This window comes from Calidris pugnax, unplaced genomic scaffold (assembly GCF_001431845.1).
Source record: "Calidris pugnax isolate Ruff unplaced genomic scaffold, ASM143184v1 scaffold273, whole genome shotgun sequence".
Classification (NCBI taxonomy): domain Eukaryota; kingdom Metazoa; phylum Chordata; class Aves; order Charadriiformes; family Scolopacidae; genus Calidris; species Calidris pugnax.
Window position 1 is genome coordinate 7,589,701 of NW_015094508.1, and position 18,487 is coordinate 7,608,187.

General features: G+C 39.9%; 1 protein-coding gene across 2 annotated transcripts in view; it reads right to left on the reverse strand.

Moving 5' to 3' along the window:
* Window positions 1-15,902, reverse strand: part of RGS7BP (regulator of G-protein signaling 7 binding protein) — a 40,493-nt gene extending 24,591 nt beyond the window's left edge. For both annotated transcript variants that reach the window (XM_014965116.1, XM_014965115.1), the window contains exon 1: window positions 15,741-15,902. In XM_014965116.1, coding sequence (XP_014820602.1) covers window positions 15,741-15,811 — 71 coding nt within the window. In that variant the 5' untranslated portion in view covers window positions 15,812-15,902. The remainder of the gene's footprint in view (window positions 1-15,740) is intronic.
* Window positions 15,903-18,487: the final 2,585 nt, after the last annotated feature.

Genomic DNA, 18,487 nt, shown 5'->3' on the forward strand with positions numbered 1-18,487 from the left:
GGTTCTTCTGCTAGAATTAAGAATGTGACAAATACTGCAGAGGAGACAAATACTTAGATAATGAGGGCAAGAGGCCCCACTGATTATAGCTGAGGTGCAACAGACTCTTGAACCTGCCTCTGCTTTTCTGTCTTAAACACATAATTTATTCCTTTATCACTTAACCATTCATCTTTAAAGGTAACAAAAGACTTGCTGATTCATTTTGAATGTAAGTAGAAAAGCCATCGGACGACAATGTTTTCTTCTAAACAGATCTTTAGAAAATTCTTATTTGTATTCCTCCCATCTGCTGAGGGTTTTTTGGTTGGTTGGTTGGTTGGGGTTTTTTTGTCCAAAATTGCTGTCAGTTTCCGTATAACATTTATTTTTTTGTTCTCTACTAACGTGCTGTAATACTTTGATGCAACTGCTACATAACATGCTAGTCCAGCCAGAGGAAAAGCAGTGCTAGTTCTTTCTAGCAGACCCATAAATGGTTGCAATGTTGTTTTTATTAAATCAGATTGTTGTTTTGAAGCAGTTACAACAGTGCTCTCAATAGCAGAAGACATGTGATCAGATTTTGTGCAGTTAGACCAGTGTAAATCTCCAATTACTCTGATAAGGCTGATGGAGTCAATCTGGGTGTATGATAATACAAAGAGAACAAAAACACAATGCAGTGATTCATATTGTAGAGACATTTCTAACTCCCAAGTTGATGACAGTTTAGATATTTCCATGCTACAACAATTTAGCTACAACTATAACAGTAGCATATATACTTTTCTTATCCATTCAAGAAAATCTCACAGACTTCCACAGAAGTTATGTGATAAATCAAGGGCCATGTCTGGTCTGCAAATTACACTCATTTTGAATACACTGTTCCTTCCATTTTCTGGTGGGCTCCCCTCTTTCAGAAATACTCCCAAAGGAAAAAATATAACATCACTTGCATTATTGAAGTCTTATATTTATTTTTTTTAATGTTGAAGTTCTAAAATTATTTTGTAAACTCACTCTATGAGATAATTACTACAAATGCAGTGACCTTACATTAAAATGGATTAATTAATTACTAATTAATTAATACTGTGATTCCTCCACACCCCTGGCTTTACGTTATCAGGAGAAGAAGCATCACACACTATTTTTAAGAGCTGTGCATGTACTTAGCAGCTTATCCAGTACTAGCAGGTACTAGTCAGAAAACATTTCTTTGAAACAATCGGTATCACAGACTGGAATTTTTTACATTTATTCCTTCAGAATTGAATTTTACTGGCTGAATTAACTCAAGCGTGGGCAAGAAGTAAATTACCAAAGGACTATCCAAACTGTTCCACTAGAGGACAAAGCCATTGGCAATCACTTGGGGGACCCACAGCAGGTAACAGGGGAGCCCATCAGCCAAGTATGTGCGTGTCACCTCTTCAAAAACTTATTTTTAAAAAGGGCAGAAAACTCCACAGGAAGAGAGGAAGAGGGAACAAAAAGCGTGAGAAACAAGAGAGGGAACATCAAGGTCAGCGAAAGGAGGAGGAGGTTCTCCATGGCAGAGCAGATATTCCCTGCAGCCTGCAGAGAGGAACACACCAGAGCAGATGGATATTCCTGAAGGAACTGCCACCTGTGGAGAGCCTATACTGGAGCAGATTTTCCTGACAAGAACTGCAGCCTGTGGAGGAGCCCACGCCAGAGCAGAGGGAAGTGTGGAGAGGAAGGAGAGGCAAAGCAGAACTGTTGTGGACTGACTGTAGCCCTCCATTCCTCATCCTCCCTGCACTGCTCGGGGTGAGGTATAGAGGAGTCTGGAGTCAAGCTGAGCACAGGGAACGGGGGGAGAAAAGGTGTTGTTTTAATGTTTGTCTTTTTGCTTCCCATTACCCAAATTAGCAATTACTTTTATTTTAATTGGCAATGAATTAGGTTCATCTTCCCCAAGTCAAAACCTGCTTTGCCCACAACAGTAGTTGGTAAGCAACCTCCTCGTCCTCATCCTCCCCCCAGCTTTCTCATTCCTGTCTTCCTGTTTTCTCTCCATGTCCTGCTGAGGATTGCGTGAGCAAGCAGTTGGGTGGGAGTCTGGCTTTTGGCCAAGGCTAAACCACCACACTAGCTAAGCTTAAAATCCCACGATACTTCTAAGCACTCAGAATTCCAAGTGAAATTGCACATGTCTCTCATTATGCTTTTGAGTTATGAGAAGATTTTAAAAAAAATAAAAATGCCGGGCTTCACCATCAACAGTCGCAGAAACTCTAACTCTAAGCCCCCTTTCCATAGTTCTTTCCTTCAGCTGGTTGTCCCTTGCCTTTACTTTAGGGAAACCCATAAGAGCTCTGCACTAGCCAAAGATGGGCCGAACAGGCCCTTTCTCTCTGTGCATTATCAGTCCTCTGATTAGAAGACATGGTGTCAAGGTAGATGAAAGAAATTTTTGGGTGAGTTCTCAAGTCAGCCTTGTTCAGCTCTAGCCTCAGCTAGCGTCATAGCTTCAAATCATATGACAGACACTACAAAGTAATAGACAAACCCAAACAATGACACAGACCTTCCAAAAAATACCTGTACTAACCAAGAAGGTGGCAGTCAGATTAGTTGTATATGCAACAATTTTTAAGTTTCCCAAATAAATTCCTATTCAGCACCCTGCCTTGTCAGCCTCTGCAAGTTGTTCTCACATAAATTTCTCTGATAAACCAGTACCGAGAGCAGAGACAGGTCTGTGCCAGCCAACAGGCTCAAGCCCAGTATACCTCCATATTGTCTAGTACAACTTGACTGCATGTGAATTTCCCCTTTGATTTTAGTTAAGCTTCTAAATTCTTTAAAATGCCCCTTAATCACTTAATAGTCATTAATAAATGATTTACGATTCTATCTTTGACAAGACTTCAAAGCTTAAATGGTAAGAACTCGTACCTACACTCCTCTGTAATTTCTTTGGTTACTAGTTGAAAAAAGAATGTTTGAAAACTATCAAGTATCTCATGGGACATGATCTATGAAATTTGTTCTGATCTGTGTGGACATATAGGGTCAGACTTCCCAGACAGGCTTGAAAAAGAATGAAAAGCTTTGGGTATTTGGTGCTGTAGGATCTAGGTCACAACAAACTACTAACATATGGGATTTAGAAGGAACTCTGCTGCAGGCAAGTGATGCCATCTGCTGTTGACCATCCACAGGACACTAAACCAGATGACTGCTTTGATTTATGACACTTCTCTTTTCCATTTTTTCCTGTCTGGAGTACCTACTTTGAATATAAATTTCAAGATAAAATTTTTTCCAAAGGGCATTCCATAAAGTGCTTGTGTGATCTGGATACCTGTTATCTGTCTGTAACTTAGATTTCTGGTTTCCCATATTTCAAAATGAGAAAAACAGAGCAGATATGAAGAGATGGTGAAATAATAATAAGAAGGAAACAATGTATTTGCATTTCCTCAAAAATAAGATAAAATATTTTGGTACAAAGGCTATTGAAATTAAAGAGGAAATGTTCTGCAAGCTTCACTGAGATTTGGGTAAGAGCTGTATTGCATTAAAAATTACCGAAAAGATCCGTATATTCTCATAATCCTTTTTTTTTACATTTATTTTTTATTTTAGTCAAACAACATGACTGCTACAATTCTAAACTGTAAGGAAAACAGTCCACCAAGCAGACCATTACTAGGTTTCTCAGAATAAAGTAGTATTTGGGATTCTGGATGTATCAAATGCTTCTAGGAGTGCTTTCAATAGGTGTTTCTTATGTCCTGGAGTACTTTTTTGAAAACAAATATCCAAGTACCTTCATATAAAAGTATTCCAAGTGAAAAAGAAATTGTGGTATAGTGACAGTAGAAGAATCTCAGAGAGCCCCATCAGATATTTCACAGATCAAATCTGTACGAGTAGTTAAGTTAAAAATCACAGCTGAGAGACTGTGAGAAAACTTGAATGTGTCAAAAAAAAAGAAAAAAAAAAGATAAAATAGAAATACATTAGCTTCCTGAAATGTTTAAATTCATATATGGATAAAGAAATTTTAAAAACCATCTGTTGATAAAATGTGCTCAGGAAGCAGTATTTTAACATAAAGATCTTTGCATTTTTTTCACTTTGGATTTTTGAATCCTGCTCTAGTCTCCACTTGACTTTATGAACTGGTGTTACTTTTTTTTCCTCTTTGAAATGCCTATTTCTGCTTGAGAAGCAAGGATGCTTCCACAAAGTCTTCCTTGGGCATCCAGTACCCTCTATTAGCAGCCTCACAGACATACTACTCATTTCCACATCTTGAATGATGTAAAACGTATAGCGTGGCTGTACACTACATTGAGGGGGTCTGCAGCTTATTTAAGTGCTCAGACTTTGGAATGACCACAACTTTGGGGCCCTGGTGTTCCTCAGCCTGCATGAAGGAACTGCTTCCTCAGCACACAGCCCCACATCCCTCAGCCCATGGTCCAGGGCTACAGTGGCAGCTGCCGTACCATCCCCATGGACCAATCTCTGTTTTGTTGGTGTTGGAGATTTTTATGGGTGGACAGATCTGCTTCACCACAGTAACAGCTCCAGAACTTGCAGAAATAATTGGAGACTGCTGTATAAACATGGCACTTTAAGTATTTTGTCACTTAGCCATCTGACATGCCGACAAGGTTAGCAACAGTACAGTTGCACGGATCTGTCTTGCCATAGACAGAGATACAAAATGTCAGATTTTCTTTGCTCACAGAATAAATGCAAACTTGCTTTCTTCTGCAATGGGAAATCAGTTTGTTCAACAACTTTGAGCACGTAATTTAATATAGTATGACAGTATTTGAATTCTTATGTCAAATTCCTATACTGACAGGAGATGTTCACACAGAAAGTATTCATATGAAATGTAATAATAGCAAGGTAAAAAATGGAATGTAAGAGAGAAAAGCAAGACCTGCAGTGAATAATTGTTCATATACAAATAACAGTATTATTCCTCTTATAGTTAAAAATTATGTAGAAAACCTAAATGTAGACCTGCAAATGTATCCATTAAAAAGGAAACAGTATTCAATAACATCCAGCACTTCTGTATATGTTTAATTTTAAAACATTTAAACGTCATATAATTGATAACAGTGGAAGGATTCCTGATTAAGGAATACTTTGATACAAAACTTGAAAAAGAATTAAGAAATGAGAAGCAAAAATCCAGCATATGTGGAATTATAAGAGCCCACATTGAAGTCTTTTTCTGATTATCTCATGTTCTCATTTCTCCTAAGATATATGAACATACTGCTAAAATAGTCTGGATTTATAAGAACTTCAGTGAGAATCAGAAGTAATTTTCTGAAAACAACATAACCAAAGCTTTACAGAACAAAGGTAAGCAAAATGTAGAACACTAAAAATTGCAGCCATGTGGGATTTCTTAATGAAATGGTATTTAAGAAAATGATCAGGAAAGAAACACTTAAAACTCATGACTACACTCTCAGCTTCGGCCTCAGCTGTGCTTCAGTGAAAATCTAGAGAAGAAAATTACTGAAATATGCTGGTTAGACAGATCTCAGTGCAGTGGGCCTAAATGGGACATAAAGGCGCTCTTCTTGGCCGTCTTCATCGTACATCAGTGCAACTGCATCTTTTAATCACATCTGTGAAGACAAGCATGAAACTACAGTATACTTTTTTCAAAAAATGTGGGTTTTGCAAAATTTTGCAATAAATAAATTTCCTCTCAGAAATACTGAAATGAAAATAATATTTTTGATTAGTCTAACATTAATTTGGAACTCATGTAGGCTTCCGTGGTACCCATAATTTTTGTGGGCATAGGGTCATTAGCATGACATGAAAGACTTATCATTAGCTGCATTTGTAAGTCTTCAAATACCTTTTAAAATTTAGTTCTAAATCCCTTTTTAAAGCACTATTTACAGCTATAAGTTAGTATCACTCGGGATTTTGCACAGGAAGAGTTCATTGACTGATTCCACTTGAGACATGCCAAAACACGTACCGCAAGGAGTTGCTATGTTCTGTTACATGTTACAGCCTAAAATGCAGAATCACAAAATCACATGCGGTTGGAAGGGCTCTCTGGAGATCATCTAGCCCAACCCTCCTGCCGAACCAGGTCCGCCTACAGCAGGTTGCACAGGAACTTGTCCAGGTGGGGTTTGAATGTCTCCAGAGAAGGAGACTCCACCACCTCCCTGGGCAGCCCATTCCACTGCTCTGACACCCTCAAAGTAAAGAAGTTCCTCCTCATGTTTAGGTGGAACTTCTTACATTCAAGTTGGTGCTCATTTCCTCTTGTCCTGTCACTGGGCACTACTGAAAAAAGACCATCCCATCCTCTTCCAGCAAATTGACATTTGAAAGAGAATTTTTAAGAAAGAATTTAGGAAAATAATATGATAAAAATATAATCTTCCTGTTTTATTTAGGAAACTCTATAGCAATAATAAATTATAGTATTTGAATATTATGCCTTCCTTTCAAATACTGAACTATGATGTAAAAGCATTAAATAATATAGAGTATTTTTCAGAGAAAATAAGTACTAGTACACCTATTTAATAAGTGATTCACCTAAAACATTAGTCAGAGGTTGAATGAAAGATTTTCAGGACGTTTCCCAAAACATAAAAAGAAAGATAAATATTCATAGCATTCATTACTCTTGTTGATCATGTATGTGGATTCCAGTGGGCTTGCTATAAGTACATTCAGATATCTGCCCTGAAAAGTCTCCAAATAGTTAATGTGACAGCAGCAAATTTGATGTTAATTTCATTACTGTTTGGAGATGCACTACAAGGAAAAAAAAGGCCAGAAAAGAAACAGTGAAGAAAATGGATGACAAGGGAGACGAGTTTATGAGAAAATGTGGAGTGAAGAAAAGGTAACAGCAGCTGTCAAAAAAAGAGTCAACACTTAAAGTTTAGTAGGCTTTTCAATATCCCCAGTCCCTGCTTCCATAGGTGCACCTAACAGCTGGATCCTAAGGCTGATTACTCCCTAAGAAAATTGCTTTCATAGAAGAAGTCTGAAAAGCTTTTTATGTCCAACAGTGATAGCCAGTATTCTGAAGGAAGGACAAAACGGGGCAAGAGAAGTGCATGAATTTAAAGAATGTTTGCAAAAACACTGAATTGTCTGAACAAGGTCAGCTCTGATGCTGCAGCATTTCTAAAGGGAGCCTGCCAATGTAATTTAGTCCCCAAATCTCTCTGGCTACATTTTGAAGGTTGTTTTCCTTCACTTCAATTTCTGATGTAAAAAGTTTTTGTAGCTCAAAATAACGTAAAACAGAGTTGTTATTTCAACCACTGCTACAGATAAATAGGCTTACCTATGGCTGGAATACTCCATTATTCCCCAGTTAAATTTAGAGAAACAAACCCCCTGGAATCTAACCCTAGTGGAATGCTATCCATGCATAGAACAGATCAGTCCAGTGAATGACTTAAAATACATCACCACCTTACTTTTTGGTATCCTCTTCCAGGTTGGTAATTGGGACCCAGAATGGAGCACCGAATGCAGACAGAATGTCAAAACAGAAGCCAAACCACCCTAAACCTACAGCCTACGCCAACCCTAGACCAAGGTACTGTGTAGGTGAGTTTACAGTTCACCAGGTTAAAGATGAGTTTACAGTTCACCAGGTTGAAGACGTTGGACTTGATGATCTTGGAGGTCCCTTCCAACCACTAAGATTCTGTAAGATGCAGAATGGTGAAGAACACTCAGCATTTATATGAATTCTGAATCTCTGCTCCCCTGCACCTTTACATGTTTTATCTGTTTAAAACACAGGAAAAATCATGGGAGCCTGGACTAGAACACAAGTTCTCCTTACTACCAAGGAACCTCTTTAACAACTTACAATTTTTATCCTGTACAGGCACTGCTTGAAACCCAAGTAGGTGTGGACCTCTACACTGTTTTGCTGCCTTGAGCACAATAGCCTGCCCACTGGGTCAGAAGATGGCAACATGCCTCCTCCTTCCCTGCAGCTCCCTCACAGCTTCAGGTCATATCACAGAGGAAAAGCCACGCTGCTCTGTGCCTGCTGGGGAGAGTGTGGTGGTTTGTGTGAATCCTTGAAGCCTCTCCTCTGTCAGAGGATCCTTCACAGAGGTAGCAGGCTCACCAGCACAGTCCTTGAGAGTCTCAGCAGTGGCAGTGCTGTGAACGTGCTAGTTGAGAATGAGATGGGAGATAGGTGCAAATCAGTGACTGACAAAGATGATGTCCATCCTAATCTTAGCTCCCACCTTCCCCTGACTGCAGTGAGGGCATTTTTCTGGGAGTTAGGTGCAAGTGTTCTGGAAATTAAGTTGACTCACCTGCAGCTTAGGTCCAAAAGAAACTGGCAGATGCCACCGTGTTTTGTGAGGAGTCCAAAATTCTAAGTATGTGTTAGGCTCTGAGGATGCTCTGACAGCACCTACAGGATCAAGATCATCGGAGCTTGGCCAAGCAAGAACACCTCTCTTCTGCCTGCTGATTAGGTTCACCATTAAGCAAGGTGCTAATCTCTTCTGATTTGTCAAAACAAAGTTACACTCCTACTGCAGCTGTAGAACTTTCAGGCTTTCAGAATTGCTGTTTTGGACACAGAGAAGTAAACACTAAATTCGCTTTTAGGTATATTTGCCCTTTACTAAATCCGGCCTCCAGTTATGAAAGACAGATCTATAAAGGGAGATATTAATACCTTGCATCTTGAAGTCCCAACTGCCTATTAGAGCACAGTTCCAAAGACAAAGGTACAAAGGAAAAGGGAGTCTGTCGAGGTTAGCTATTTTGAGAACTCTAGCTTTAGTAAGTAACCTTGCTTTCTCCTCCATTATCTGCTTTCTGAATGGACCTATTAGGACTTGAGGTATCTGACTTAAATGATTTCTTTTTCAACTTGCTACTCAAATGGAGTAAACAGACTTCACTTTCAACAACAGAACCCACCTTCCAGTTCCAGAGAAAATGGCCTTAGATTTTCAGCGTCACTTTGCATCATTTTAGATGCACATAGCTTCTATAATTAGAGACACTTTTCCAACGGAATCTAGTGAGAACAATGTATGTGCATCTTATTCTTCTGAGAAAGGAGTAAGCTATGGTTTCTTTACTGCACTATTGTGCACTAGCTTATCCATAAAGAGTATGTTCACAAAATGTCCATATCTGAGCTTACTCCCTAAACTTTTCCATGGAGAACAACTCCCATTACTCAAAAATGGGACTGGAGTCACTGCAACAGGTGCAGTGTCTTACAGGCAGTAGTAAATCTAGAGTCACTTCATGATTGAGAAACCAGTGAAGATATTCTAAAACAAAGTGGAACAAATATAGTGAGAATTTGCCCCTAGAATTTGATACGCTCAAAATCACAAGAAAATCTTAAGAAAGTTTTTTTAAGAAAGTTTCAGTAAAAGTTTACAGAAGCTGAATGTAAAGGCTGAGGGAAAACAAAACTTTTTACAGTAAGAATGCTCAGAAATGAACCTGCTCCAGATTCTGAAAGCTCTTCTTTGGAGAAGACAAAGATCTCCCTGACTCCTCATTGTGGACAGTCCCAGTTAAGTCATCAGGACTGAGTAAGGTACTATTCAATGCCTGTAAGAACTGTGGGATCTGGCCTGTCAGACTGGAACACCTTACTGAGATGATTTTAGTATACGCCTGTGAGTGCAAATGGAAAGTCTGATTTCCAACAGTTTTCAGAAGCAGAGAATCTCAACATTTTGTACTTACTTAACAGGATTTTGAAGGTCAGATTTTGAAGGTCTTACTGTTTTAAATATCTGCAACATTTTGGCAAACTTCCTCCCTCCCCCCAGTGTGAATTCAGGGAGCATAGTGCTGTTGGTACTATCATATATAACAGTACTGATTCTTTATTGACAGCTTGGTTTTCTTACATGTCAACACATTATTTTTAATATTTGATTATACTCTCCTCAGGCCACATTCTGGGTACCACGGTGCCAGCATCTGTGAAGCACCTACTTTATTCTTAACTTTCACCTGGCTGTTGAAACAATGCTGACTGCAACTGAGGTAGGATACAGGGGCTGTGCTTGGGATTCAGAACTCCAGGGATCAACATTAAAATCACTCTCCCTGCCTCTGGCATACACCCTTAGAGGAGTCCACCGCCAGGGATCAAAAAGATATCCAGGGAGGGCAGAGATCTCCATATCTGCTGCTTGACTGGTATCTAGCTTGGGCAGGGCTCTAGCCTGTTGCTCTGTCTGCTGGCATCACCTTGCTTTTGATTCATGGTTATAAAAATTCTTCCCTGTTAAGCTATGTGTTGCTACATTTGCTTCTGCTCAGCTATACTGCCTGCCAGCAGTGTTTTATTTAGCATCTGAAGTCAAACAGTTAAAATGGTTTCTGTTATGTCTGTGTTAATGCAGCTTTCATTAAGTTATAAGCCCGAAGTCTCCTTTTCTCTTAATTTGTAAAATATTTTGGAGCAACCTTTTTACGCTTTAGAAAGCTTGTGTGCTTTAGAAAGCAGATGATAATTTTTAGGTGTCATAACTTGGGGAAATACAGACAGTTTAATAAAAATTTGGAGACAACTGGCTGTCAATAGAATGTTTTAACACAACCTTAGGAACTGATCTAATATTAAATAGGTTGGAGAAATTAACCTCTACTGCTTATTGAAAACACTGGAACTCTACTGTAGATTGCAAAGGAAAACAATAGTAGAAATTATGTAAATACATACTTAAAGCAACACTATGGTAACTTTTTTGTGCACTGCAATAAAGACGGGAATGCAACCAGGATGTGATTTTTAGGTCTACTTCCTTAACTTTTCTTGAACCTAGGGGATGTTACATTATCAACTCTTTTATAAAAGTAACAGATGCACCTCAATGTCAAATAAGGAAACTTTATCTTGGAATTTTCCCAATGAGAAGATTTACAGTGACTGCTGTCAGATGCCGGAAGGGTCATCTAGAACTAATCTAGTACAATCCTCTTCCTCAAAGCAGTGTCAGCTAGAGCAAGTTACTAAGGTCCATGTCCAGTTGAGTTCTGAGTATCTCCAGGGATGGAGAATCCACATCCTATCAGGGCACCTGTTTCAATACTCTACCAACCTTGCAGCAAAAAAAGGATTTTAAAAATCTTTAAATCAGATTTTCTGTATTTCAATTTATGCCTGCTCTCCTGTCACTGGATACTACTGAGAAGAGGAGGCTGGCTGTGTCTTCTTTACGCTATCCCACCAGGTATTTTCTGCACACATTGATAAGATCCCCTTCCAAGCTCAGGTCTGTCAGCCACTCCTTGTATGTCAGACGTTGCATGCTCTTAATCATCAGCATTGACTAGACTGTCTCCAATATGTCCCTTTCCCTTTTCTACTAGGGAGCCCAGAACTGGGCACAGTACTCTAGATATGGCCTCAACAGTGCTCAGTAGGAGGGAAGGATCAATTCCCTCAACCTGCTGGCAACACCTTCTTAACACCTCCCCACAGGGGCACAGTGCTGGCTCACGTTCGACTTGGTGTCCACCAGCACAACCCAGGTCCTTTTCTGCAGAGCCTCTTTTCCAGGGGGTTGTCCCCCAGCCTGTACTGGTGTATGGGCTTATTCCTCCTTAGATTCTGGACTTCACACCCCCAGCCTGAACAACAGAGGACAACCCCTTTCAAAGCCACGTTCGCACAGATGCACATTGCCATGCGCCCCCGAGCTCCTCACAAGAGGTTCATTTCATGCTGAAAAGCGCCACTGTCAACATATATATCAGGCTGTCACGGAGAGACTGCCAGTTCTGGTTTCAGCGTGCCAAGCACACACAGAAGCACTCGCATTATGTAAGCGTATCAAGTGCTTCAGCACATGAAAGGCACATTTACAAAAGCGTGTGCACAGTTGTGCAGACCTGTATCTTAAAATACAGTTCTGAGTTATCTTTCCATTTATACCCCAGACTTAGTCTACTTCACCTCTAAGGCCGGCTCTGCTTGATGACTTCTAAAATACCATCAGCCTGTATCATTCCATAAAGCCGATCCCCTTCCAAAACAGAGATTTGCAGCTTGCCCACCCCCCCCGCCATCTTCTTCGTGTTGCCAGCATTTTTCCTTTCTTTTCTGTTGCAAAAAATATCTTCCTGACTCATTTTCTTGCTGCTTTGCTTTCTCTGGTTTTGACCACAACATCTGGTACTGCAAGGTGCAACGTAATTAATTAGAGATATTTAATTTCTGAAAAATTAATACAACAGAAAATGTAATCAAAGAGCAAAACTGTACTCACTTCCTTCAGAAGCAGCTCAGTAAAAATCACAAACAATTTCTAGTATGAGTGTGGGTGAGTAGGAATTGACCTTAAGTCCTGAGAAAACCACCACTGAAGAGTTTAATTTGCATTCCTAAAAGATCATCAACTAGTATATTTTAATTTAAATTATTTTTATTTCTAATCTGTATTCCCTGAAAGCCATGATAGTGTTGATAAGATCAGGCATGTATTTACTCTTTGATAAGATTTCACTTATTTCTACAAGAAAAACACGTAAGAGAGAAAGTTAAGAAGAGGATGTAATAGCTATTAGGCCCCATTAAATTGGAGATTGAAGTTTCCTTTCTCAATAATCTTTTATTTTTGTAAATTAATTTGTAACATTTTTAAACACACCACAGTCTAAAGATGTTGTTATTCACCCTCAGCATTTTCTGTGTAAAAGACCTTCCTATTTAGACAAATCCTGCAATCTTCTGTGAGAACTCATATTTGTCAGATACAAATTGTTCAGATGCAGCTTTTGGCTCAGGAAACCCTGAAACTACGGATTGCTGGGTAGTGGCAAGTATAGGAGAGAAGGCATCATTCTATACACAGACTGCTTTTATATGCTTTTTTACGAACTCTCTGCTACTGGCAGCTGTCAGGTTTGAGCTAGATGGGGTGATATGGTCTAATCCAGGGCAGACTTCATGCGATTTCATCTTTCCTTGCTATTTTCCTATCTTTGGCATCATCTCCTTTGTTTTTCTTTCTCTCAGTTTTTAAAATCTAAGCGTGGCTTTCATTTCTTCCATTTCCCTAGCTGAATCTCCTTTTTATTGGCATCTCAGTGTATACTTTTTCTACAGCTCTACGGGCAGTCTTCTCTTGTTCATATTACACCACTGTCCTACTCTGATGTCCATCTAGTATTCCAGAACTGCTTATCACCATGATTAAAGTTTTTTCCTCCTCATGACTTCTATCCTGCTCAGTTCCTAATGCATTATCTCCACCTCAACATTTCTTTACCTTCCCACAATTTCCAAAATTTCTTCCAGAGCTGCTTTTCTTAGCACTAGTGGATCTGTTCTTGTTTCTTTCCATATCTTTGCAGCTTTCCTCTTTGTTACCTTCCCTACTCTCATAGAACACGTGAGTTAGGAAGGGAAATAGGTGCCTCTTCCAGATGCTAGGATCAGGAGTGCATTTAAGAGTCTCAAATCTTGATGCATTCAAACAGGAAGCACAAAATGAAGCTGTCCGTTAATTTTCCGAGGAAGACATCAGCACAAACAAGATTAATGAACTTCACATTGTTCTAGACAGTGATGACAACTTCTTGAAAGAAAGAATGCCCTGCAACAGCTCAGGTCATTTAGAGAGTAGCTGAACATTACTAATGACCTTAACTAATAGAATGCTGATACGTAATGAAATTTTACAGTCTAGTAACATAATTAGCTAATTGCTATTATTCTCTCTGGGTGGGGAAGGAGTAGGCTTTCTTTAACAAGCTTTGGAAAATGGAAATGATTGTGTAACCCGTAAGTTTGCACAATGCAGTACTGTGCATTCTGAACTAAAGCAGTGAACTAAACGAGCCTTTGACCCATCTGCTGACTATCAGCGGTTTGTGAGCAATACACTACTCTCCTGACTATTTAATAACGAGGATGATTCAATACATTCCTGACCCTAAGTATTTTTCTTGCTGATACTTTTTATTCCCACCAAATTAGGTTCCCATTCCAGATCCTATGCCATATGCACTACATCACTCTTCCTACTGAATTGAAAACCGAACCTCTGAGACTATTTATTACTCCTCTCCTCCTATTTCTTTTCTACACTGAATCTTTTCTGCACCTTCATCTCCCATCTCTCCTCACAGATACACCAAACAAGTTAAGTTGGCTCATATGGCTTTCCTCAGCTGTAGGAGGGAGGGGATGCGAAGCACATCTTGTAAAATGTCTGTCAAACCAAACAAGTAATTTCCAGAGGGTTTCTAACACCTACCAGTTGTTATGGATATCACATTATTATCACAGTTATTTAAAACAGTTTTAGATTAGCTAAATGTCAATCTCGCAGCAACTGCACAACCTTCAGGACATCTTTGTGTATATGACAGACTCTCAGCTGTGAAATGATTACTTAAAGAACTCCGTACTTCTACATGAGATTGTAACAATTGTTTTCTTTATGGAAAAAAAAATAAATTAAAAGATACAAGATAGGTTCTGCTATTCAGATGTATTATTTTGGTTTGTATTAGTCTCTTTTGAGTCTGAAAGTGCAAAAGATCAGTTTCACTACTGTTTGCTTCCACATTTTGAGTGCACTGGTTAAAAAGAACTGTATGTGTTGGTTGGTTGTTTTTTTTTTTTAAATTCTCACAGACTTTAATAAGTTATAAGCACACGTTTTGTTTCAGGAACAAATCAGAGGTCACAATATAAACTTAAGAGTCTTTGCACAAAATCACATCTGAAAAGGTTGACAATTCTATAAAAATGGCCAACTATTGTTTTCTTCTGTTTAGTTTGTTAGTGTGGTCTTTCCACTAAACCTATGACAGATTTCTCATATAGATTAAAGTGACGAAAGAATTTCAACAGGGATTATGCAGAGCTGCAAAAATATGTGGTTTTTTTTTTTTTTTCCCAGTGGTACACAATGGTTTATGGCATATACGGTGGGTGCAGAAAGTTCTGACAGTGTCGTCAGAGAGACTCAACTCAGGAACGTGTGTTCATACAAATGCCCTAGTCACCATACAGTGAAGAACCCACAAGTAATTAGACTTTGTGTAATCAGCATGAATTCCCATTTTGTAAGAAACAGCTACTTATGCTGGTATATCTTGTAGTGAGGCAGAGTCTCAAGTATGTGATGATACATTCTGTCACCATGGAAAGGAACATGTGTAATGCAATAAATGAAAACATTATATGCTAGCAAAGCTTCAATCCTCATTTCAACACAAATAAGGATTTAAAAACATGCAGAATTTAAATACAAGTTCTCTCAATAGTGTATGTGTTTGCCCTACCCTTATGTAATTTTCACCTAATTATTTTTTCATTTCATTTTGTTAAGTCTTTAGTTGAGCTGAGCTGTGTGTCTCTAACTGTTCAGTTAGGAATACCCAATAAAGGATTGGGCAGAAAGATAGTGCTATTTCACCCCTGAAAGGCAAGGCTTCTCCCATGATCTTTGTAAGTTGTCTTGTGACGCTGAGTAAAATCCTGTTCATCTTACGTGAAAGCACCCAGCGAAATCAGTAGGATACCATCTTTGTAAGGAGACCAGAATTTCACCCCAAACTGCACTATCATAAGGGTATGAGCATTCTGTAGAATTTGTGGTCACACATCTCTAGGCCCGAAACTGAAACACAAGTTAATGCTTTTCTTGACAGTTTCCATAATGTAGCATTTAGCAAAGACACGCATGTGAGTACAGCGTTAATTAAACGTAAGTAACTCCTACCCAGAAATTGCTGCTAGTTTTTGATGAGCCTGGTAGGCCATCTCACATCCCCGGGTTCGAGTTTTGTGCATTTCCGCATGCAGAGAAGGGCAGGTAACTGAGACATCCCCAATTGAAATCACCAGCTCCCGGTACAGAGCCACCTGGGTATTGAACTCCTGGACAAGCTGAAAAACAAAGAGGATTTACTTACAGGAGGTGTTTAGCCAGACTGATAAAAACAACCGAGTTTTTAAAAAACACGGCCAATCTAGGGCTTGTTCCTGCTGCTCTCAATTTCACGGCATAGGGGATAAGTACCCAAGATTTAGTACATGACCAGGGCCTCCATGGCAGCTGCCTCTTCTGTGAGAGCTATAAATGTTCATTTGAAGGAAAGCAGTGTCTCTGCTTAATATCTGGAAGTGTTTGAGTTATTAGTCTTAAATATTAAGCAGACAAAAAAACAGCTGTTTTACTAGTAGCATGAGGTTATTTTTTGCTATCATAAAAGACAAAAATATCTTCAGAAATTATTGCCTTTGCTCCTCCTGCTTCCTGATTAACAGCGCATTTAGGGATTGGAATGCAGCATTTGCCTTTACACTGGCGATTTTGCTAATTTGTTTTGTAATGATTTCTGTTCTGTCACTGGCCTCTAACCCAAACTTCAGACTTAAAACTGATCTGAAGTTACTGGCTGAGAAGACGTACCAGGTAGGCATTTTTCAGCTAGGATTCCAGAAAGCACTTTTTCTAATGTGTGTGTGGTAAAAAAAACAGACAAAGAAGTAAATAAACACTTTAACCTCTACAGAAATCCAGTATCCAGCAGATACACATGGGTGCTATTAGATAAATTAGTAACTTTTACAGTGACAGGAAGCTCATTACAGTTTAGTTCCACTGATCATGTACGTGGGATGATATTTTAAGGAAACGAAGCATTTTCTGTCTTCTGAAAGAAAGCACATCAGACCATTTGCTCCACATGGTGGCGGGGGTGGAAGGCAGGGAGCAACAGAACAGAGTATTTATTTATCTGTGTTTTGCTAATTTGACCTCAATTTCCAAACTACATAAAAACAGACAAGTATAACTGCTCATAATTGTGCAGCCATCATTACCACCAGGAGGTCAACATATCCCAACATATAAGCATGCTAAAAACCTCGATTTTTAGATCTGTCAGATCTACCAAATTTTATAGTCAAGCCCTCAGATTCTCACACTCAGAAAATAAACAAGTCACTTCTCCTGCACTGTTACATTCTGCATCTTCATGCATCCTACTATAATTACTCTGTGCAACTGAGAACTAGTTTCAGGAGCCATTTTTTGGCCATGCTTTCTTAAATTTCCTTCTAAGAGCAGCAAATAGGTTTCTCTGCTTCTGGAGTAGAAGGATCCCAGTGCATTCCAGTACCTCTGCACCCTCCCACCTCCCCAAGCCCGAACAAAAGCAAAAGCACACACCAAACAAAGCCCCAGGCACATTATTGGCTAAACCTGGCTTCAAGTCTCTCATTCTGCAGCTTAAAGCATTGCATGAAAGTAATGGAGAGAAAAAAAAAAAAAAAAAAGTGCTACGTTGGGTCATAGTGTAATTACTCTGCATGAAGAAAAAGAGAAGTGTCTCATCCTAGAAGGGGTAACTGGTTGCCCCAGACGTATTTTACCAGTGCTCACCTGACGTCCCCTGTCTAAACAGAGGACACATTCAGCCACCTCAACATTGCCAAGGAAAAACAAAATCACACTGATGTTCCAGTGTCAAGACCGAGAACAAGAAAAAAAACCCACTGGCTTTATCTCCCGAATCTTACAGCATCTTGAAAACCCATCTGTAAATCATATTTTATTCCTAATCAGTGAAATTCTACAAGGCTAGCAGTTCTGTTTAACTAACCACATTATGCTGTCGGGAATGAGAAAAAAGGCAAGACCCAGTGGGATCCACTTGTTGGGTATATTTATAGAGCTACTTTGGCAGCTTTTGTTCCTCAGTGCACTGGGAGTTGCTCCCAATTTTGAAGTATCAGAGTGGATATCTGCCAGTACAATTTGCAGTATTAGAGGAAACAAATTGCCAGAATCCAAGCAGAACAGAAGTAGCAGGTAGGTACATTTCCAAGGCTATTTGACCAAGCTTTAGCAAGATCCAGATTTTTTCAAGTAAAGCGGTAGCAACTTCATTTGTTTTCTATTTCTGTCATTGGTTAGAGGAACAATGTTGGGGCCCAGACCTCAAGACGCCAGATAAAGGGGTATATGGCACTGGTTTGGGGGAGAAGTGTCAGGAGCCAAGCATTCTGAACAAGAATGAAGAAAAATGCCACACCATAACGTGACAGTCCAAAAATAACATGGATGCAGGTGCTTGAGGCGAGGTTTTACGGTCGCAGCCAGCTAACTCAGGGGCGACTGGGAACAGGTACCACGTATGAAATTTCAGGGCCCGTTTTCGAAGGAGTTTAGGGCAGGAGCGTGGTTGCTGCCCCGGACGGCAAGCAGGGCGTGCAGTGATGCCGCGGAGGCAACTGTCCACCTACTCCGGCTTGCACAGATTTGGCCGGACCTCCCAAAAAAAGGCAACTCCATCGGTGTGCGCCGGGGCGAGGGCTGCTGCAGGACCGTCCGCCCGCCCGCCCCTCCGCCCCGGTACCCAGCCCGGCCGCCCGACGGCCCCCTCTCCCCTCCCCTCTCCCGCCTTCGCACGGCTCCCGTGTGGGTTACGGGGCAGCACCCCCGACGGGGACCCGCCGTTT